The 20,872-nt window shown below is 52.3% G+C and overlaps 9 protein-coding genes across 9 annotated transcripts; 5 read left to right on the top strand and 4 right to left on the bottom strand.

Moving 5' to 3' along the window:
- Positions 1–1,248: 1,248 nt before the first annotated feature.
- Positions 1,249–2,160, bottom strand: CGCA056_v007468 (uncharacterized protein; the record flags this gene model as incomplete). Its single annotated transcript, XM_037322716.1, has 1 exon — positions 1,249–2,160. The coding sequence occupies one exon, from the start codon at positions 2,158–2,160 to the stop codon at positions 1,249–1,251; it is 912 nt and encodes a 303-aa protein (XP_037179489.1).
- Positions 2,161–3,200: 1,040 nt separating this feature from the next.
- On the top strand, positions 3,201–4,342 carry SAT2 (Short-chain dehydrogenase/reductase SAT2; the record flags this gene model as incomplete). Its single annotated transcript, XM_037322715.1, has 2 exons — positions 3,201–3,600; positions 3,678–4,342. 2 exons carry the CDS (start codon positions 3,201–3,203, stop codon positions 4,340–4,342), a joined length of 1,065 nt encoding a protein of 354 aa, XP_037179494.1.
- A 122-nt stretch (positions 4,343–4,464) lies between these two features.
- Positions 4,465–5,897, bottom strand: MCH5-4 (Riboflavin transporter MCH5; the record flags this gene model as incomplete). The annotated part of the gene is made up of 3 exons (XM_037322714.1): positions 4,465–5,381; positions 5,432–5,442; positions 5,701–5,897. 3 exons carry the CDS (start codon positions 5,895–5,897, stop codon positions 4,465–4,467), a joined length of 1,125 nt encoding a protein of 374 aa, XP_037179493.1.
- Positions 5,898–6,890: 993 nt separating this feature from the next.
- On the top strand, positions 6,891–7,986 carry swnN-1 (Oxidoreductase swnN; the record flags this gene model as incomplete). Its single annotated transcript, XM_037322713.1, has 4 exons — positions 6,891–6,995; positions 7,055–7,281; positions 7,337–7,683; positions 7,739–7,986. 4 exons carry the CDS (start codon positions 6,891–6,893, stop codon positions 7,984–7,986), a joined length of 927 nt encoding a protein of 308 aa, XP_037179492.1.
- Positions 7,987–9,196: 1,210 nt separating this feature from the next.
- On the bottom strand, positions 9,197–10,836 carry fmo1-7 (Thiol-specific monooxygenase; the record flags this gene model as incomplete). Its single annotated transcript, XM_037322712.1, has 4 exons — positions 9,197–9,568; positions 9,619–9,993; positions 10,049–10,637; positions 10,700–10,836. The coding sequence occupies 4 exons, from the start codon at positions 10,834–10,836 to the stop codon at positions 9,197–9,199; spliced, it is 1,473 nt and encodes a 490-aa protein (XP_037179491.1).
- A 618-nt stretch (positions 10,837–11,454) lies between these two features.
- Positions 11,455–13,170, bottom strand: CGCA056_v007463 (General alpha-glucoside permease; the record flags this gene model as incomplete). The annotated part of the gene is made up of 4 exons (XM_037322711.1): positions 11,455–11,835; positions 11,898–12,163; positions 12,223–13,026; positions 13,098–13,170. The coding sequence occupies 4 exons, from the start codon at positions 13,168–13,170 to the stop codon at positions 11,455–11,457; spliced, it is 1,524 nt and encodes a 507-aa protein (XP_037179498.1).
- Positions 13,171–13,836: 666 nt separating this feature from the next.
- Positions 13,837–15,397, top strand: CGCA056_v007462 (uncharacterized protein; the record flags this gene model as incomplete). Its single annotated transcript, XM_037322710.1, has 3 exons — positions 13,837–15,177; positions 15,233–15,340; positions 15,395–15,397. The coding sequence occupies 3 exons, from the start codon at positions 13,837–13,839 to the stop codon at positions 15,395–15,397; spliced, it is 1,452 nt and encodes a 483-aa protein (XP_037179497.1).
- A 257-nt stretch (positions 15,398–15,654) lies between these two features.
- CGCA056_v007461 (Non-reducing end alpha-L-arabinofuranosidase BoGH43A) lies at positions 15,655–17,319 on the top strand (the record flags this gene model as incomplete). The annotated part of the gene is made up of 2 exons (XM_037322709.1): positions 15,655–15,820; positions 15,884–17,319. 2 exons carry the CDS (start codon positions 15,655–15,657, stop codon positions 17,317–17,319), a joined length of 1,602 nt encoding a protein of 533 aa, XP_037179496.1.
- A 343-nt stretch (positions 17,320–17,662) lies between these two features.
- Positions 17,663–18,838, top strand: ephB (Epoxide hydrolase B; the record flags this gene model as incomplete). The annotated part of the gene is made up of 1 exon (XM_037322708.1): positions 17,663–18,838. The coding sequence occupies one exon, from the start codon at positions 17,663–17,665 to the stop codon at positions 18,836–18,838; it is 1,176 nt and encodes a 391-aa protein (XP_037179495.1).
- Positions 18,839–20,872: the final 2,034 nt, after the last annotated feature.

Below are 20,872 nucleotides of genomic sequence, written 5' to 3'. Positions count from 1 at the left end.
CGGCCGTTGCTGTCTTCTCACCCACGAAGAGCTGAGTCGCGATTCCAGACCCGTGAGTCTCGGTTGCTGAGCCTGGCTTGCAGCTTGGCAGTCTTTCGGTCGGAAAGCGGATCCACAGCGCCTGATAGGTTGTGGTGAACGGGTTCACTTCATTGACGCTGAGAACTCCTGCATCGCGTGCTAAGTTTCGCATATGTGTTCGAACTGTGCTGTAAGCACCATCGGCTCCGATGATGAACTTTCCGAAATATTTTGTGCCATCAGCACAAGAGACTGTGACGCTGTCTGGCGAGTTGCGGATGCCAGTGACGGTTTTGCTGGTGAAGATCCGACTCTGAGCATCCTCTGGTACGGCTTCGTACAGCGTGTTTAGCAGGTTCTTCCGGCTCAGAACATAAGGGTAATGCCCTGTACTGCAAAGATGCGCGTCATCACTAAGCTAGGCTTTGGCAAAATCTCTGCTTCATTGCAACATACCTTTCTCGTAGGCATTGAAACACGCGGAATTCACCAATGCCTCGCCCGTTATGATCAATTCGTGAAATTCCTGAGACTGGGTTCCAAACCCTCGATAACGGGTCGGAAAGATTCATCTGATCGATAACGCGCATGGTCATTGGCAGGATGGTCATGTCAGACCCCTCTTCAACGACAACTTCCTTTCGTCGCTCCAGGAGGATGAAGTCAATGCTTGCCCGTGTGAGAGCCAATGCTGCAGTAAGGCCAACCGGGCCACCGCCGACAATAATAGCTGTAGTTCTCAGATGATCCATGTTTCTGCCCTGGATTCAGTGAGAGTAAAGATGTGTCGTTGGAACAGATTAGTTGTGAACAGGCGTGAGTAAATAGTAAGGTTGATTGACTGCAGACCGAATGATCGAACAGACGGACCAGCGAAGGGATTGCTTTCTTATACACATCATAACACTAATGGATTTAGGACCAAACGAGTAGGGCTCATCATTATCCAAGGGCTCTTCAGACTTGTCGATGCACTCATTCATCGGGTTCGGGTTTGCGTTTGGTGGGGCAGCGCCCTTTGCGTCCCGAGAGCCGATCGAAGGAGCTAAGGACCCGAACCCGAGAACGCCACCTTTTTGAGAACAAGGCAGGGATTGTGCATCTCACGTGAGCCACTGGTTCTGTGTAATGATCCGCGAGGTCACTTTAACTCTTCGGCTTGGGAGCGGCTGAAAGGCAAGATATTCGCGAATCATTATTCAGAAGTAGTTCTTAATGATTATGACCCTATCGATTTACAGCGCCTAGCAATATAGAACATAGATCTGAGTGATCATCTACTTGCATTGCTGATAACGGAATGTTCAGGAACGACTGCCACTCAGGACCAAGTTCATGGCAGATGGCCTTTAGGGACTGTTGACCGAAGCCTGCTAGCCACCACACACCCTGCAGTAGTTTCAGGAAACAGGCATAGTGTGCAATTATCACGAGAGCCCTCGGTCTCCTAGCCCTCGCCAGGTCAACGATACCATTTACCGCTCCGGTGCCCCAGGTGATGATGCGCAGAAGCATGACAGAGTCAATACCCCAGCCCAGGCTGTCTAACAGACAACCCAATGCCCTCAGGCCGTTCTGATATGCTTGGAGTTCGGCGAAGTCAGGATCGTCTCGTTCTACAAATGATATCATGAGGAGTAAGTCCTTCGGAATTGCGGCGGTAGATGCAGTTAGATCCATGGGCGGTCGGGAAAATAAGGGTGCCATGCCAGTCGTTTTGATAGATGACGCGCTGGTGATGTTGATGATCGATTCCACACCTCGCCATAGAAGCATCCAGTCAAGAATGTGGAGATGATTGGACGATACTTCCCCAAACGACTGTGTCGAAAGAATGGGTCGCAGTACGGAGTTGGCCAAAAGAGCACCATACGTGCTTGGCTGTGCGGCTTCAATGGCCCTGCGATACCCTTCAACGGACCTTGCCTGATACACGAGGGCACGGGTTGGCTCGGTTGCCTGTCCTAGGCTCTGCATATGAAGGCTCGCGAGCTCGAGAATCGAGTTCATAAGAAAGGGCGCCTCGAAGGCATGCTCAACTAGAACTGTCTGTAGCATGTCGTTTATCGGACGCTGCGTATCGTCCACGTAAGACAGAGACTTGCATGTGGAGGAGGTGTAGAACCACAGCAGTCTCATGTCCACAGCATCGGTAGTTGGAAGACAGATCAAAGGTTCATGGACTATCCTCGGTTTCATTGCGATACGTTCCGACAAGGTGATTGACGTTGCCGGGTAATCTTGAGAAGGCGAAGATGCTGGAGACTTCCTCGAAGCCACAGGTGCGTATTCGCATTTTGCCCGACGTATCCTACAGGAGCGACAGGCTGGGCGGGTCTCATCGCATTTGACCTTGCGCAGCTTGCAGTTGGTACAGCCGAGGCGAGACTTCTTATGCGAGCGCTTCGGAGGAAGATTCATATCGGCTCTTTGTTCGGTAGGATCTGGCATGGTGGATGTCCCCGGGCAGGGACCCAGCTCTACGCATTCAGATAGAACCGAAAACGTGTCTTCGATCATGATGCGACGTTTGTTCTCGCTGGTAGGGACTGACAGGGATTGGAAGCCAGTTCATGCAAATGGGTGTTGAGGGAAGATGTACCGTGCGATATCCGAGGCGACTTGTATGCGATGACCGCAGCGATGCGAGCTCTCTTAGCTTATGGTCGATGAGGCTGAAATGTGTGAAGTGGAATATCGCAGATGGATCATTAGCGTCATGGAGGAAAACAGTCTTGGTAGCATCGCGCTAAAACTCGGGTTCGGGTTTTGTGCATGTTACCCATGTTGCGTCCGAACGATTTACAAGCCACGTGAGAAGCGACTTCCGTCGAATCGGAGGGTCTTATTTCAGCCCGAGGGACAATGACGCTAACCTCCCGTCGTATTGAAGAGTCCTTGCGATTGGTCCTGATACTAAAAGTCCCTAACCAGCCGTGTTCCGCCTCTTGAAATGGCTAGGGCTTACTCTTGCATTCCATCACAGTGATCAGTGGCTTTTGACTGAGGCACGCTCTTCTAAGCATTTACAACAGTGATCTGCCGATGCAGTTGAACTCCTTACTTATAAAGGATGAGGGGGCTTCCCTTAGGTTTTGCCTCTGAGGCAGATCCAGCCACATCTTCTCGATACGCGTCACACCTCACCTGTGAAACTGAGACATACCTCATCTGCCACCATGGTGAATTTGGATACCGTCCACGCCATCAATCGCGAGTTGGTACAAAGCCAGAAGCTCGTCGCCGTCTTCACAGGCGGCACTGGAGGCATCGGGCCTCTTAGCCTGAAGGCGCTAGCCACCGCCGTCGCGAAACACAATGGGCAGGGTCTGAGAGCCTACCTCGTTGGCCGTAACGCTGATGCCGCGCAGAAGATCATAAGAGAATGTCGCGCCATTTGTGAGGCAGGCGAATATCACTACATTAAAGTCGAGGATTTATCACTCGTTGAACAAGTAGACAAGGCCTGCGCGGATATCATCTCCTCTGAAGAGCGCAATGCGTCAGCCACAGGCGAGACTGCGAGGATCGACTTCCTCTTGCTATCTCATGGAGGGACCATATTTCTGCCAAGACAAGGTACGATCCACCACGAATACCGCCGTTTATGATACGATTTAGTTAGGCTGACCTTCATTGCGTGTTTTCACTCTCAGACACTAAGGAGGGTCTAGACGGGACCATGGCCCGCTTCTACTACAGCCGCATCGCATTCATCACGTCGCTCATGCCTCTGGTCCTAAAGTCGTCGCATCCAGCCGCCGTTGTATCTATCTACGCCGCAGGCATGGAAGGCAAGCTCTACCCCGATGACCTTTCACTGCGCGACCTGTCTCACTACAACTATTCGCAAGCGCGATCACACGCTTGCTACATGCACACTCTCGTTTTCGAGGAGTTGGCAAAGAGGCACCAGGGCAAGCTACGCTTTACCCATATCTATCCCGGGCTCGTTGTCCACGAGGGCATGGGTAACCCAACCAATCCCTGGTGGATACGCATCCTATTCACTAAGGTCCTGCCATTTCTCGGCGTGGACGTGGACCTAGAAGAGTCAGGGGCTCGGATGGTGTCGTTGGCATCGCCATCTTACTACCCGGCTCAACGTCTTGACAGCATTGACGAGGTCAGCAGTTCTGCCATTGCTGGAACCGATGGACAACCTGGAAGTGGCTCGTATATGTTGACTTGGAATGGTGAGAGCTGTTATGCTGTGAAGAAATATGCTTCGGTGGACAAGGACGCGCTAAGGCAGAAGCTGTGGGATCATAGCAACGCCGTGCTGGAAGTTATCCGCGCTGGTAAGGTTTTCACGGAGTGAGGACATTCTAAAACATGTCCATGAGAAGTATGTACCTTCTGTAGATCAGTGACGGGGCAGGAGCCTAGGATGAGATGGAGGCTATGAACAAGGTTGCGGTATGTATTGTTTCTACATGAATGCTAGTACACTGCATTGAGTTTCCAACCAACTGCTAGCACTCTGGCTGCAATGTAACAGGCGAGGGATGCAACATATGAAACCCCGGAAAACAAGATCAATGTTGTCCATGCCGTCTCTTGGTTTTTGATTCCCAGCAGCAACCCACCAAGGGGAATGCCAAGAAGAGTTCCGAAGCTGGCGGACAGCATCGCTGTAGATAGGAACCGCCCGTAATCTCGAGAATCGCAGAGCTGTCCGATGCAAGCCGGAATGAGGCTCACGTTGCCTCCACTAGCGAAACCGAATATGAAGGTGAATACAAGCAGCGCTGGCCATGAGCTACCCGCCGGTAGCCAGATAGCGAAGACCGATATCGTGCACAGACCGACGGTGAGGACGATGGTGTTGAAACGTCCAATTTGATCGGCGACGAACCCAGGTAATGCTCTCCCAATGATACTACCTACGTTGATCAAAATGGGCAGTAAATAGTTTGAGCTTGCATCGCGCCCTTTACTCATGGAAAAAGAGATGATATACGTGAGCGGAATCAGAACCCCGTACTCCATGAAGAAGACACCCCCACAGCAAAAGGCGAACTTTGGGTCTTTGAAAAGCCGTATATCCGGCCAGATGGAATCGAACTTTTCGCTTGGTGGAAGACGTGTTCTCATCAAGAGATTTGTTGGTACTGCGAAGATGAGGTAAATCAGGCCAAGTAAGCGCATGCTCCATGCGAAACCGAATCTCGGCAGAGCAGCTTGTAATACAAAGGGGAATACGACGCCCCCGAATGAACCACCGGTTGCTGCGAGACCCATCGCAAGGCCTCTCCTGGTATTGAACCAGTGCCCAATGATGGCGAACGACGGGGTATTGAGAAGAGATGCACCAAGGCCGGCTATGATGGAGAAAGTCAGGATGATCTGGTAATATTCTAACGGGAATCAGTCAGTTATCATTGGATAGCGATTAGGATGCTCTTACCTGTGCAGAGGCTAAGAATCTTTAGACTGGCAATCATTACCAGACTCCCCGCAGCAACCAACCCTCGATGGCCATACCTGTCAAAGGCTGGCCCGGCTAGAATTCCAAACAAGAACAAAACAAAGAGATATATTGAGAATATCCACCCTAACTGAGAAGGGCTGTATTCACTCAATTGGTTCTCGGAGAAATAGGATTCAAACACGGCTGCAGTATTGGGCAATCCGAACACAGACACCATGGCGCAGAAAGAACCCAGAACCACGCACCAGCCCTGCAATCCTCCTTCAGTATATGTAAGCGGTTCCTCAAGATCTTCTTGTGGCAGGCTTGGGTTCGTGTCTTCCCTAGAGGCCGGCACCGCTTCGTTCTTCATTTTGGCATCTTCGACACCTTTTCCGGATTCATCGCGGATGGAGGTTGATTGCGATGTAGTTGACTCTTGCAAGGCGATCTCCGATGTCATGTTGAAACCACTTGAAGCTGGTTTTCTGAAATGACGATTCGTTTAAAAAAAAAAAAAAGAGAGAGTCTTTCGATGCAAAGAAGTAACTAAAATCACGGCCACGACATGTGATCACCATTTGAGTCGTAAATGATAATCTGGGGCCTGATGTCGATTGTCCGTGTCTTGAGACTTCACCGCATTGTTCTCGATGCCCGATGTTTTGAAATACTAAATGAGAGACGGCATTCATCATGAGCGCGGCAGAGAGGATGATCGGGATTCCAAATGTCCGGCTGGTTCTTTTTCCTTTTCGGGTCAAATTATTGTACCCCACTTTCGCGGAGTCTCCGCCAACTGAGGTGGTGACACATGCCTTGAAGCTAAAATATTCCGCGGTTCGGAGCCCCGAGCAAAGCCCGTACACATCAAGACTTCTGATTCGATTCGATGCATTGTGACTTCGGTTCATTCTCATTCGCCGTTTTTTCCCTCTGCTTTGTGCGAGGTTGAGAGGGGTTTAAATGGACTAGGGTTGGGTTGTAGCGGGATGACAGTTAACGGTTACAGTTAGTGTCCGCTGCGTGTTGAGCCACACCAAGGTGGGCTGCTTAATTTCTCCAAAAGTGGAAATATACTGAACCTTTTGATTATAAATACTGCGAGAACCTGACGTAGAAGCAAGATTAATCGGCTGCGCAAGTACTGTCTCTGTGTCGATTGAATGTTTGGATCTTACTTTTGTTTTCTACCCTATTCTATGGTTTGGGTCTTACCTCTACCTACTAGGTACCTATTCCACATCGGGCAGTAGTACCAACTCAAGGTCACACACCGATTCAGTAGCAGCAGAAGTGCCCACTAAGCATCAACGGAATATGAATCGCGGGGTCGTAGCGCCTGCGTTATGGCAAATTCCTATACATGCAGCCAACTTCTTCGAGTGCCGGTATTTCAATTGATGATATCCCGAGTTCGTTTCACGAATTGACGCACACGAAACCAACACACATCATGACTATCATTGCAGTTGCTGGTGGCAGAGGACCAGTTGGGCGAACCATCGTCGACGGTCTGGTTCAACACGGCGGACACAAAGTGTTTGTGCTTTCAAGAGCGGTAAGCAAAAGAAGCGTATTTGACTGTGTCGTAAGCACACACGCCAATATTTCTCACAGACTCGTCCGCCCCAAGATGGAGTCGAATACCTCGCGGTCAATTACCCGGACATTGAGGGAACCGCCAAGATTTTGGAGACCAACAAAATCGACGCAGTCATTAGCGCTATGGGTGTAGTCACAGCAGAGATCAGCGTATCCCAGGTTCAGCTGGTTAAAGCCGCTGACAGATCAAGCACGACCAAGCGGTTCGTAGTCAGTGCTTATGACATGCTGCACAAGCGAGAGTACGTGGCCAAGCATCTGGATGGTAATACGTGCATGAATGCTGAGACTTGACAGGCATATTGAGAACAGCCCTCTTGCCAAGTTCGTCTTTGAGGCAATTGATGAGCTGGATCGCACCAATCTGGAGTACACTCGGGTAGTCAACGGCTTCTTCTTGGACTACTTCGGCATGCCGCACTGGAAGACGTACATGCACCCTTGGGTCAACATGGTGAATGTGGAGAAGAAGTGGGCTGTCATTCCCGGAGACGGCTCGGCAAAGGTCAACTTCATCGCCTCGCAGGACATGGCCAAGTTCATCGCTCGCCTGATGGACCTTGACAAGTGGGATAAAATCAGCAGCATCATCGCGGAGACGCGGTTGATATCCGAGATTCTTGAGATTTCCGAGAAAGCGCGAGGTATGTCCGCTTCTACGAACCGTCTGAGCGCCTAGCAGTACTGATTAACAACTAGGGGCGAAATTTCGTGTCGCTTATGATGAGCTTGAGAAATTGAAGTCGGGCAAAATCTCGTTCATTTCAGACTTCCCGGACATAGGCCTGGGCGAAGAGGAGTCGGAAAAGTTGTTCGCAATTTTACACTACCATGCGGGGACTGAGCAATTTCTCGTACCGAAGGAAAACAACATCAAGCCCAAGTTTCCGGACATCGTTACCAAGACGGCAGAGGAAGTCATTGAGGGATCATGGAAGGGCAAATGATAGTAGCGGACATGTCAACATTACATAGCAATTCCAGTTTTCAGTATTCACACTTTGACGGGAATTTCACTTGGAAAGCAAAGCCAAGGAATCGAAGGACATTTCATGAGTCAGCATAAGATTCTGAGAAATATAAAAGTGACCATAATTAACCATTCTAAACATTTGATCTCGCATGACAAAGTTCTGGCAGACTAGATCCTCCCTTCATTGTCAGGTTCCCTAACGTAACGCAAATAAATCCCTTGCTCTACGCTAAAACCTGCTGGTTTCACCGACGAATTTGCTCAACCTTTCATGCTTTCAGTAAAACAAGACACGTTTTCAATTGCGACAACTCTTTTTGACTTAGCTAGCTTCTCGGTCTATTCGAGCCATTGTGCTTGTCCTGCACTGAGCATATTTTAACTGGCAAACCCAACGCAGGATAGAACCAAGACCGGCATGTTAATGCTAAACATGAGATTCTGCTTTAGGTGCCCTACATGAGCAGAGTCACCCGACGTAATGTGTGTAAACCGGGCTACCTTGTTGTATATAAAGCAGCATACCTCCGGTCGGCGCATGCATCACCAACTGCCTTTTACTGATCGCAGCACCGTATAAAGACATCTGCGTGACATCTCCCCATATCGGTTTCGTCATACAATGTGCCAAGACGTTTTCTATACATACGGCTGCGGTCATCGGATACGCAATACTCCGACTGTAATTCGCTGCGAAAAGTGCGTTAAGTCTGGCTTCGATTGTTAGTATCGATCAACAGGCAAAGACGAGAACTTACCAGGCGGCGCAGGGCTATGCCGCGACTGCCTGCAAAAGTGGGAGCAAGAATCCCCAGGTGCCGTTGTAGACGTCGCCAAATCACCAGTTGAATCGATAAACGGGTTTTGGAAGAGGACTGTAATGAGCTTGGGTGATCTTGCAAAAGGTTTCATAAGGACCATTTCCAAAGCAACAGCGGGCATGAGAACTGACAGGGAGGAGGAAGAAAGTCTCTGAAGTACAAAACTCAATCTTCACAACAGTCAATGCTTCAAAAGTGCCAAAGTTCAAGGTAAAGCAAAGCAGTATCTATTCTGGCTTCACGATGATTAAAAGCTTCAGCCACCACGGCTATCTCAATGGCAGAATCGAATTACTTATCACCATTTAATCCAATCTATCTCTATATTTTACGCATCTAACCCCAGCAGCTCTTGGGCCTCTATCACAGTCGGGCCCTGACCTTTTGGCCCTCAAGCTCATCTTCCGCCTTCTTTCGAGAGTCTTGCCAAGACTTGGTTTTAGCCGTTCCCATCGTAGCCCAAATATCCAACAAGTTGTCGTCAAATGGCGGCAACACACGGCCAGTTGTGCCTGGTTCAGGATCGCCTGCAACTGATCTGAAGTACTCAAAGACTGTCTTGTAGTCCGGCGCGATGGTGTAGTACGCCTTGCCACCTCCGAGCTCGGCAACCCGCTTCCTCTCCCATTCTTTCTGCTCTTCCTTCGATGGCAACGGGTTTCCTCTACCAGCAAGAAGTCGAGCGACAGCGACAGCTTGCCATTCGAAAAGTCTGAACGTAAAGCCTCCACCACACTGCTTGACGTTAGCAACCAAGTCATGCGGGAGTAAAGAACACCACTTACCATTCCAAGGAAAGCGAGGGTTGGGTCCTCGATATCCCACGTGTGGTAGTAAACACCCGGCAAGCGGCGGTCAGCTTGTACCACTCTCTCCTGCACTTTAGGCAGAAACGGGAAGCTGAATGTGTAGCCGGTGCCAAAGATGACATGATCGACATCCTCTGCTTTGGTGCCATCTTCAAACGTAATGGTCCCTGTCTTGGAGCAGAAGTGGACGAGTTGCTTTTGAATCGAAATGTGAGGATGTGTGAAAGGTTCCCAGCCGAAGTGGGGAATTGGATCGCCTCGAAGAGAAGCGTAGACTGGGTACTGCGCGACCGGAAGGACTTCGTGGAGAAGCTCGTGTGATGAAACGGATCCTCCAACAACGATGACTTTCTAGAATCTTGTGAGTAAAACAGCTCCCTACAGTGCAGTGGGGTGAGTGAGGTACCTTGCCCTTGTATTTATCAGAGCCCCTGAAGTGCTTGCTGTGCACAAGCCTTCCCGGGAACCTCTCATCGTACTCGGCGATTCCCTTGATGTCGGGTATCCAGGGAATATTGTAGTGACCAGTCGCAACTACAACGGCATCAAATCTCTCATGCCACCATTGGTCCTTTCCTGGAAGCTCTTTCCGCAGGGTGAGAACCCACTCATCGCCCTTCTTCTCCGCAAGTTCGACTGTGGTACTAAGTTCGAGCAGCTTCTCATGACCATTTCGCACAAAGATGTCTTCAACCCAGTCCCTGATTTGACCGCGACCCCGAAACGGAGCATCATCGCCGTACTTCTCTCGGATGCGATCAGTCAACGTCTCGGGGAAAGGCTCCGTAGTGAAACTCATGATCTCGGGTGTGATGTTTGTATGCAGATGCTCATGCTGTGCTGTGTCTGAGAAGCGGATTTGGTGACTGTTGACGGCTTCTGACTTTTCGGTCTGCGCTGGAAGCTGCGTGGGGATGGGGACGGGGACGTCAGCGTTTCCATCGAGGAGCTTGCGCAGGGATGGGATTGCTGCTGGTAGATGAGGGGTGTAGATCCTATGTTGTGTGAGTTAGACTTCCCATCCTGGGCTTGAAGTTCGTTCGTGGATTTGAGTTACCATGTGCCGCCCGGAACGGCCCGCCGATCAAAAACTCTGACGGTGTCAAAAGCTTGTTCCTTGACCAAGGCGTCGGTTGCGATGGCACCGCTCGGTCCGGCGCCAATCACAGCCACCCGGCGAATCTTCCCAGCCATGATGATCGACCTTGGTCCTTATTGAGTGATGTTGTTTTGCTTGACGCCACTTACACCTTCTCATGAGAGAGTGAAAGTTTGAAATGCCAGGGAAACTGGCTGAAAGCCTATTCGCAGTTCAATCGACACCTCTTAAAGTCGCTGAAGAGCTCAGCGCACAATCGTGCGCGCTTATCTAACCCAATGGTCTGTTGGTTGATGGCGTCACGGGTGGTAGAATTGCGTCTTCACGGAACACGAGCACGTCAGGTGGGTCGGAAGACTCCCCGTTTCCCCAACGGGAGCAACCCCATGTCGCGGAAGAGTGAACGCATTTTGACATCAAATCGGGTGTGAGCTTTTATGAAAAGTCTCCCCATTCCACGTAGAATCCTTCCGGGGGCTCGCCGTTGCGGCCGTCGGCGCCGATGTCGCCATTCCGGTGGGTTCCCGGATGCCCCGGTCAGCAAATTGCGTGCGCAGCTCACTATCGGCCCCCAGTAAAAAGGATTGTGCGAGCCTTAATGAAGCACTTCAGTTCAATTCACACGCAAGGACGAGACAGTTCCGATTGATATGAGTGCCCTACACTTAACTCGGCTTTGAGAGTCGCCGGACCATTCTAGGGTTTGTCGGATATCAATCCTTGAGCACAACCGCGACCTTCTCTCCGTCCTTACCCTCCACAGTCTCCACTTCACACTTGTAATCCTTGAACTTCCTCGCTGGTAAGCCCTTCTGGAACATGTCTTCCAGCTCAAGGTAGCTGCGGCCCTTCATCTCAGGGAAGCAGAAAAACAGGTAGACAGAGCAGATCAAAGACGGGGCAAAGAATACGAAGGCTACCTTTCCTCCCAGGTTTGCGTTGCTTGGATTAATCAGAAACGGAATAAGCTGGGTAACAAGACAACCTGCTGAGGTGTTGCTCATGATCGTGATTGAGTAGGTCTTTTGACGCAGGCGCGGTGACGGTGTTTCGCCGCCCACGGCAAAAGCGACCGCGCCGATGGATAGTTGATACTGAGAAGCAGAATAAGATGTCAGGTGCCATTCGCGTCCGGGATGTGGAGGAGAAGACTTACCAGGAAACCCCAAAGAGCCATGAAGGCCACGACTGCAGCAAGCGCCTGCTGGTTGTTCTCAATCACGCTTAAACCTCCGATCAGCAGCAAGAGCGCAGACATCGAGATGATGCCCCAGACGATGAGAGGACGTCGGCCGGTGCGTTCCACGAGAAACCAGGAGCAGATGTTTCCGAGGAGCTGGATGCTGTAGCAGACCTGGGCGATGCCGATTGGGTTGCCTACGCCGGCAATTGTGAAGAAGTAATTATGTTTACCAATCAGTACTGCGTTTCAAGAAAGAAAAAGAAAGGAACTTACGGGAGGTAAGATGCCACAAAGTTACTGCCCGCGAGTTGTTGCGCAAGATAAACGACAACCACGATGGTGGTTCGGCGAAGGTTGGGACCCTTGAAACACTCGAGATAAGAGGCACCTCTGTTGTTGAGCTCCTTCTCCTTCTCGAGTGTAGTTTCCATAATGGCTAGGGTCTCCTCGACATTGTGCTTCGGACCATTGAACTTCCGCAATGCCTTGGTGGCTTCTTCCCTCCTGCCCTTCATCAAAAGCCAGGTGGGAGACTCTGGCAGCAAAAGACCACCCAAAACGAGGACCAAAACGGGTGGCACCAACTGAGTGAAAACAGGCAGCCTCCATCCCCAGTCACTTTCGATGAAAGAACCACCATATCCGACCAAGGCGCAAGACCATTGTCCAAGGACAATCATCGTGTTGATCAGGATGAGACACACACCTCTCAGAGAGTCTGGGGCGATCTCTGCGACGTAGACCGGTCCGAGGGTGTGGCCCAGTCCGTAGCCAACAGTGCTGATGAGCTTTCCGCCAAAGAGCATCATGATTGAGTTCGAGAAGCCCTGTACCATAATTCCGGCGATGCAGAGACCGCATCCGAGGAGTACGACGAGACGGCGGCCGATGATGTCCGAGATGAAACCGGTCGTGTACGCCGCGACGAAGACGCCGATCGTGGTTGAAGCGTTGAGGATCTGCTGATCATGGGTGCTGATTTCTTTCCCACCGGTGGCTGTCGTTACTCCGAATTTGTTCAGGAAGGAGGGTATGGCGAGAATGTTTCCGACCAAGGCGAGCTCGTAGCCAAAGTTGATTGGCAAGATGAAGATTAGGAGGCCTGTTCGTGGAGTTGTGAGTGATTCGAAATCGTAGGAAATAAATGCCGGCATGATCAAGGGTCAGACTTACACCATGATAGAACTCTCTTGTTTTTGGAGAGCTCTGCAAAGCCGGAGGTCGGCTTCTCCGTCGTGGTTGACATCGTGGTTGATCCTGTCGCGCTACTGCTGATGTGTAACACATGGAACAGTGAGAGTAAGGCAAGCAACTTCTGGTTGCTCCATCATGCAAGAGAATGAAGGCCCTCCGCAACGTACTTATAATTTACGTGGTCCAGATTTAGTCTGTACACAATGCTCCCCAACTTCTTAAGCCGTCAAACCACATGTTTCCCCATGGGCAGACTCTGAAAGCCCCCACATCGCATGCTGCGATCCCCGCAAACCCACCGAATTGACTCACGTCATTGGCCGACTATATTTCTCCGCGGAGGATTGTCGATATCCCGTCGTTTCTGTCCGAGTCAGCTGCCCCTTAAAATACTTCCTTCAGCACACTTGCTCGGCGATTCGGAGAATTGGATTGACAATACACTACAACCCGAATATTCAGGTCAATTCAGATGACGAAACGAGCATGCGATGGGTGCAGACGGCGCAAGGTCAAGGTGAGTGGCTAGACTTGTTGTTTTTTTATGCGTTGCTGATTGGCATAGTGCGATGAGAAGGAGCCCCGGTGCTCAAATTGCTCCGTGTCTTCTTTGGCATGCGAGTACACCGTCCCGGCAAAGAAAAGAGGCCCTCCATTCAAGATAAACAAAGACGCGAATGAGCGCCGAGCCCGAACTAGGAATGCTGTTCAGCAGACAATGGCCGAAGGCGTCTCGCCAGACATTATCGACAGTTCATCTGGCAACAACGCCGAAACAGAGGCTGTCTGCCTGAGTACGCCCAGCTCTCCAGCCGAGATCAGAATCAGCCCCTTCCGCGAGGCGCAAGACGAGCTTCTCTCGGCGCTCGGAAGGGCGCTGCCATATGCGCCGTTGGAGCACGTTCTCTCCACCTGCATCGACCTCTACATGCAATGGGAGTTTCCCACAGGTCCGGTGATCTGCGAGCCAATAGTGCGTCAAGCCGTCCCCATCGTCGTCCCAATTCTCCGGGGCGAAACGGCGATTCCCAGCAGCTCGGTTGCCGGGCCCTCCACTTCGGACGTATCGACAATCCGTGCATTTGCTCTGTTGACAGGCATATGCGCGTTCGTCTCATCCAGTTTGCCAAGCGACTTCTTCGCGCCAGGCAGCGCACTGGCATGGCCTTTCCTCAGAACGTCACGCGAGGCTCTTCGATTGTATCAAGATTACGACGTTGAGCATCCAGAAAGCAGCTCGGTGATTATCCGGTACTTCCATTCGAACGCGCTTCACGCGCTGGGAAAGACAAGGGTTTCGTGGCACGTGATGGGCGAAGCTTTGCGTCTTGTCCAGGAGATGCGCCTGTATGATGAGACGAGTTTTGGAGGACTCGAGGGGCCTGAGGCCCAGCTGAGGAGGAATGCGTTCTGGCACCTTTACATTGGTGACAAGTCTGCCTCTATCCTGCAGAAGGTGCCAATTTCTCTACATCAAATGTGTCTGGATACGCCCATCACGACAATCTTCGACGAGAACATGGCATGCGGACTAATGGACTCGGCGCATGATTCAAGTAACGTCGCCTTTGAAGACCAACTACGCGTAGGCTTTTATCTCTGTTTCCGCCTCTGGTACACAGCGTCAGAAATGCTCATCGACCTGAACCTCCTGACTCGGCTCCAAAACAGGAGCAGCTCCGCCGCCACAACCTCCCCAGATACCTCGACTCTGAGAAGCAGCATCATGCAGTCATACTTCGACTTCACGAGCATCCTGCACAATTGTCCGCTTTGGATAAGAGACCCTTCTTCCAGTACAGATACGTCCACGAACGAAGCTACGGCTCGGTTCCGGACTCGATCATTTGCCACACAGAAGGCAAATCTCTTCGTCACGCTACAAGCATTGCGTCTCGTGCTCCTCTGCCGATTCGCCGATCGTGGGTTCGCAGACATTTTGGGGCTTACTAACGATCCCACGATGTTGTCTCTCCGGAAGGTGGAGATTGCAAGTGACTTGATAGACATTGTCACCGAACTGCCATTCGAAGCCCTCCAAGCCAACGGAGAGCCATGCGTAAGTCTTTTTCCATGGTTCATTTGAATCTGCACTCCAGCTGACACTCCACCAGGTCGAGAAGCTCCGTCAAGTCGGCGTGGCCCTCCTAGAGATAATCCACAGCGTGACCAACGACGCAATCTCCGCCCGCGCCAAGTCCCTGTTTGGCACGCTTCTAGACGTACTCGCGCGACTCAATTCCAGAGTCTCGGATGAGCTGAGCAATGACCGCTAGTAATGGCCAGGTACTCTTCAGGAAGCCTGGACTTGTCTTTCTCCGCGCCAAGTGGGCTTTGCTCCAACATCGGAAGTGGGCTGTTGGCGCGCATAATCCTCCGCGGAGAATTGGGCCCGCAACCCCCCATCTGGCCGTATCCACTACATGACGCGCGGGGTGGTATAAGGTAGAGGTGCCGACGAGCGAGCGGCAGAGGCAAGATGGTTAAGGCAATGGCCTGATCTAGGAAACCTCGCAGCCGGAAGACATATCCCGCGATGGCAGAGACGAAAACCTTCCGCAGCCCCATCATCCCCGGCTTCGCGCCCGACCCGTCTGTGGTCTTCGTCGGCGGGGTGTTTTACCTCGCTACCTCGTCTTTTCACGTCTTCCCCGGGATCCCGATATACGCGTCGACGGATTTGCAAGAATGGAAACACATCGGTTTGTGCCCTTCTCGGTATCTCAGGATGTCTTCCAGGGCCGTGGCTAATAAGGAATTCAAAGGCAACGCGATCAACCGTAAAGAGCAGCTCAGCCTCGAGCGCGCCGAGACGGCCGTGATGCCCCTCGACACGGGCAACATCATGGTCTCGTCCGCAGGCCTATTCGCTCCCTCGATTCGACACCATGAGGGCAGGTTCTACATCATCTGCACCAACGCAACCCGTCGCGACGGAGAGTTCTGTCTGGAGAACTTCTACGTCAGCACCGCCGACATCTGGGCCGGCGAGTGGTCTGACCCGATCTACTTCCCCTTCCACGGCATCGACCCCAGTCTGTTCTTCGACGACGACGACGGGCGGGCGTACGTGCAGGGGTGCTGGATGATCGATCGCCTCAAGCAGCCGAGCTGCACGATCAAGCAGTTCGAGATTGATATCGCGACGGGGAAGGCGCTGTCCGAGGTCAAGGAGATCTGGGGCGGGTTTGCGAAGTATGATACCGAGGGCCCGCATTTTTATAAGCGCGGGGAGTGGTACTATCTGCTTGTGGCTGAGGGCGGGACGTTTGAGCATCACATGTTGAGTATCGGGCGCTCGAAGAGTGTTTGGGGCCTGTTTGAGTCGTGGGAGGGGAATCCGATCATGACTGCCGACGGAAAGGCGGAGTATGTGCAGAATGTCGGGCATGGAGAGCTCTTTCAGGATGGGGAGGGTAAGTGGTGGGCTGCAGTGTTGGGGGTGAGAGATGAGGATGGGGCGCCGCCTTTGGGGAGGGAGACGTTTTTGACGGCGGTGGAGTGGCCGGAGGGAGGGTGGCCGAGTGTGCAGCAGCCGAGGATGGAGTTTCAGCGGGAGGTGAAGCAGCCACTTGGACCGAGGAGAGGTCTGCCGCCGTCGCCGAAGGATATTGATCTGGTCTACATCCGGGATCCTGATTTCGACAAGTACGAGTTCAGCGGAGAGGGTGACGAGAGGGCTTTTCGACTTCGGGCGAGCAGTTCCAGCATCTCATCGCCATCCGGTACAGCTACATTCGTCGGGAAGCGGCAACGGGCAATGGACGCGAGTGCCTTGGTCAGGTTAGACCTTTCGGCGACGAAGTCGGGAGACCCCGTCGTTGCAGGCCTAGCTCTTTACAAGGACGCGCTGCGACATGTTTCTCTCGCATACGACCTTGCTTCGTCGCGGCTAGTATTCGACGTCACAACCACATCGGAAGACAAGAAACAGAGCGTCTCCCTGGATGCTGGCTCGGGAATAACTTCACTGAGCTTCCGGGCTGAGACGTCGGCGAAGGAGTACAGGTTCTTCTACCGGGAGAAGGATGGCGAGGATTGGAAGCAAGCGGGATCGGCATGTGTGGCAGATCTGGTCGCAAGAGAGATGACTGGGCCAATTTTCGGGTTGTTTGCTCATGCCTCGGGAGCCGAGGGTGTTGGAAAGGAGGCAAGATTTGACAAGTTCATTGTGGAAGGACAAAAGAGCTTGGTGTGGTAAATGGTAAGACCGAGGCACTGAGGCAAAGCCCGAAGGACAGGAATAAAGTATTTGTGGCGGAACGGTCTCTTTGAGATTGATTGTCTCTGCGCTCAGTTTCAAGTAAATATTTTGATTTAGAAAACAGATCATCGCGCATGAGGTTGACTTCACGTCTCCTCATTCGTGGTCCTGAGATGCCGAGGTTCATGACGTAATCATGCCAACGACCATTCACCCCTCCATAAGCAACATCCTCCCTCTTTCGTGAAGATATTTCTACAGTGTTTGGTCCATGTTCTCCAGGATATTTCATCACACTCGTTGCTGTTTCAGACTTGACAATACGGACTCGTTGACCAAGATGGATCCTGCCAAACTTCCGCCCTGGAACCTTCCACAAGGTGTCACGTCTCGGTTCGTCGACACGTCTCCAAAGGGCCTCAAAGTGCATATTCTCGAATCAGTTCCTCAGAGCAAGTCATCGGACTCCCACGATCCCCTCATTCTCCTACTTCATGGTTTCCCTAATCTGTCTTACGACTGGCGGTACATCTTGCCGCTGCTCGCGAACGCGGGCTATCATGCCGTAGCTCCCGACATGAGAGGCTTCGGACGAACGCACAACTCAGACCTCAGTCCGATCGAGGAGGAAACCATTCGCCCTGTGTTCTCAGTTCACGACGTGGTGTCGCTTCTCGAGGGCTTGGGCTACGATTCCATCCATACGATTGTCGGTCACGATCTCGGGGCCGTTCCGGCATCGCTCACGTCGATAATACGCAAAGACTTGGTCAAGTCGCTTGTTCTCATGGCACACCCGTTCAAGGGCATTCCGGGTCCTTCCGCCAACGATAATAAGGCTGGAGGGGATCCGGATATTCAGGCGTCTCTCGGGAAATTGGATCCTCCGAGAAAGCACTACAAGTACTACAACGCGTCGTCTGGTGCGGCTGATGAGTGGACGAACCCGACGGGCCAGCCTCTTCATGACTTCCTCAGGGGCTATTTCCATCTGAAGTCTGCGGACTGGGCTGGAAACAAGCCGCATCCCCTGAAGTCATGGACGGCGGAAGAGCTGGCTGCTATGCCGCATTACTACGTCATGAGAGCAGACTTGTCGATGCGCGGAAACGTCGAACTGGACATGGCAGAAGAGTCACAGAATGTTCTTGAGAAGCTTCCAGACACCCCTTGGCTTACTGACGCAGACCTTCATGTGTACTCTGAGGAGTTTGGCCGGACAAGGTTTGATCGCGCTTTGCAATGGTACAGGGCCATCATCGACCCCAAGCAGGCGGAGGACCTTCTCCCTTTTTCGGGGACAAAGATAGCTGTGCCGACAAAGTATGTCTCTGGCAGTGCTGATTGGGGGACATATCAAGTTCCGGGTTCCCTTGAGGCCATGGAGAATGGAACAAGCGTCGAGCCTAATTCATGGCGGGGGGCAGTACACATTGAGGGCGCGGGGCATTGGGTGAATATGGAACAGCCAGACAGGTGTGCTGAGGAGATATTGGCTCTGGCGAGATCTATTTGAAATTGCTGCGCGTCCAAAGGGGTGTCTTCATCCAGGTTTATGACAGCGATGGCCTCCCTGGACGGGTTCTCAGCAAAGTAGGGGTCGATAGTGCTTAGGTAATCGAAAGCCCTTCTTTTGACGTTCCACATCGTGAGGCATGGGTGATTCGCAGTTTGGTGTTGATACGCAGCGGTGATTCAGTCAGTTTAAGTCTAGACTCTGACCAAGTCCAATGCTGTTTGCGTACTTCGCATTTCCCACACGGGCGAGCTTTTAGGACTCTCTCAAGTAGCCATTTAATAAGTTCTGTTCATCGTAGAGTACATTTTTAAGCTCGACGCGTTAACACGCGTGGAGCTTGAGGGTCGTTGCTGGCGAGGAAGGAGCGATGTCGGTCAACCACCTGCCACCTTCCCTCGCTCCTTCCACCACGGCAGCGAAGGTCGAACCTTCCTTTCGGAGATGCTTCCATTACAAATTTTCTCTCCTGCCTCTCGCGACGCGGGAAGCCGCCGGCCTGCCACCCTTCGACGCCTTTCCCCGACTCCTTCCCTCTCCTCTACATCTTCCCCCCTTCCGCCTCGCCGACTCTGCAAATTTCTTCCCTTTGCAACCAGACAAACCCCATTCCCCATCAACTGTCACCTCAATACTTGGCTTCCGATTTGTACTATCGTACCACACAGTTGTCTGCATTTTATCGTTTTACTTGCTTCTATTCGCACCGCGCAATCTCGCGATCTCACCCCTGGCCATCACAATGTACGACCAGGCGGTACTTGACGAGCAATGGGTCATCGCCAGAGGCCTCCCTCCTGACGACCGGAAAGCTGCTGAAGGCATTATTCGTCTGGCAGAGATGATGAACGCGGAGGAGCGCCAAGAGGCTGAGGCCGAACGTCGTGCCAGCGGGGACGCCGTCGCCACCCAAGATGCGAACGAACCTGTCGAGCAGATGACCGACGAGGCCCCTCGCGTCGTCGCCAACGACGATGATGTCGCTTCCCATAGCACAGCTTCTGCAGAGACCGCCATTGATGGCTCTGGTGGCCAGAACACTGGTTTTGCAAACGCCATCACCGATAACGACGATCTCACCGCCGGAGGCTTCGTCAACAACACCTTCGACATCGACGCCTTCGCCAATGACATGTTTGCGAATTTCAACGCCAATTTTGAGAGTTTCTTCCCTGCTATGGACGGAACTGACGAGCAGACCGCCAACGGTGCTGCTGAGGTTACTCGTATCGTCGACACTACAGAGCAGGACAGCGAGACCGCCTCTGAGCAGTTAAGCGTCCCTTCGGAGGTTATCTCCCCTGTGACCGCGCAAAGTAAGTGGAAGCCTTCTTTCCATTGTTTCCCGCACAGCTGACACGCCAGCAGCCACGCCACCGGCTCCGTCCGACAGCCCGGTCATGTTAGATGCTGCGAAGCCTGCTACTGCTCCTGCCACCCAACTTCGCGACCGAGAATATCCCTGGCAGGACACGACAGGCATCTGGCCGCCTCGGACTCCATCGGGAATCTTGGGTATGTTTTCACTTCTCTTCAATCAAAAACCACAGGCTAATTATTTGTAGTCCAGAGCCCTCGTCTGCCTCCGCCTCAAGCTGTCTTCCACGGTGCATCTTCCCACACACAGCGTCTGCCGCCTCGCTTCCAACCCGTGACAGCCGCAACAACTCCCATTGTCGCCAGAACATCAGTTGGAGAGTATCAAAGACCACACAGACCACTTCCTCAGCGAACATCAAGCCAACCAGCCGTTCATCCCACTTTCAATCAGTTCTCAGGAAGAATGACCACGATGAACAACGCGCCCGCCAGTATGCCCGCCACGATTCCCACGAGAGTTCCCACCAGCATTCCCTTCAGAATGCCCGCTACCACGTCGAGCGGCATGGCAACTACGCAACAGTGGATGAGTAGCCGTGCGTTCAACAATATTCAGACAGGCCATGCACCTCCAGGCCTCAACACCTTCAACGATGCGTCCTACATGGCACAATATGGCACTCAACCGGCAGCTTTACTTTCCCAAGGACAGAC

The sequence above is a fragment of the Colletotrichum aenigma genome, assembly GCF_013390185.1.
Source record: "Colletotrichum aenigma strain Cg56 chromosome Unknown KSG_Cg56_contig04, whole genome shotgun sequence".
NCBI lineage: Eukaryota > Fungi > Ascomycota > Sordariomycetes > Glomerellales > Glomerellaceae > Colletotrichum > Colletotrichum aenigma.
This window is presented reverse-complemented; position numbering and strand designations above follow the sequence as displayed.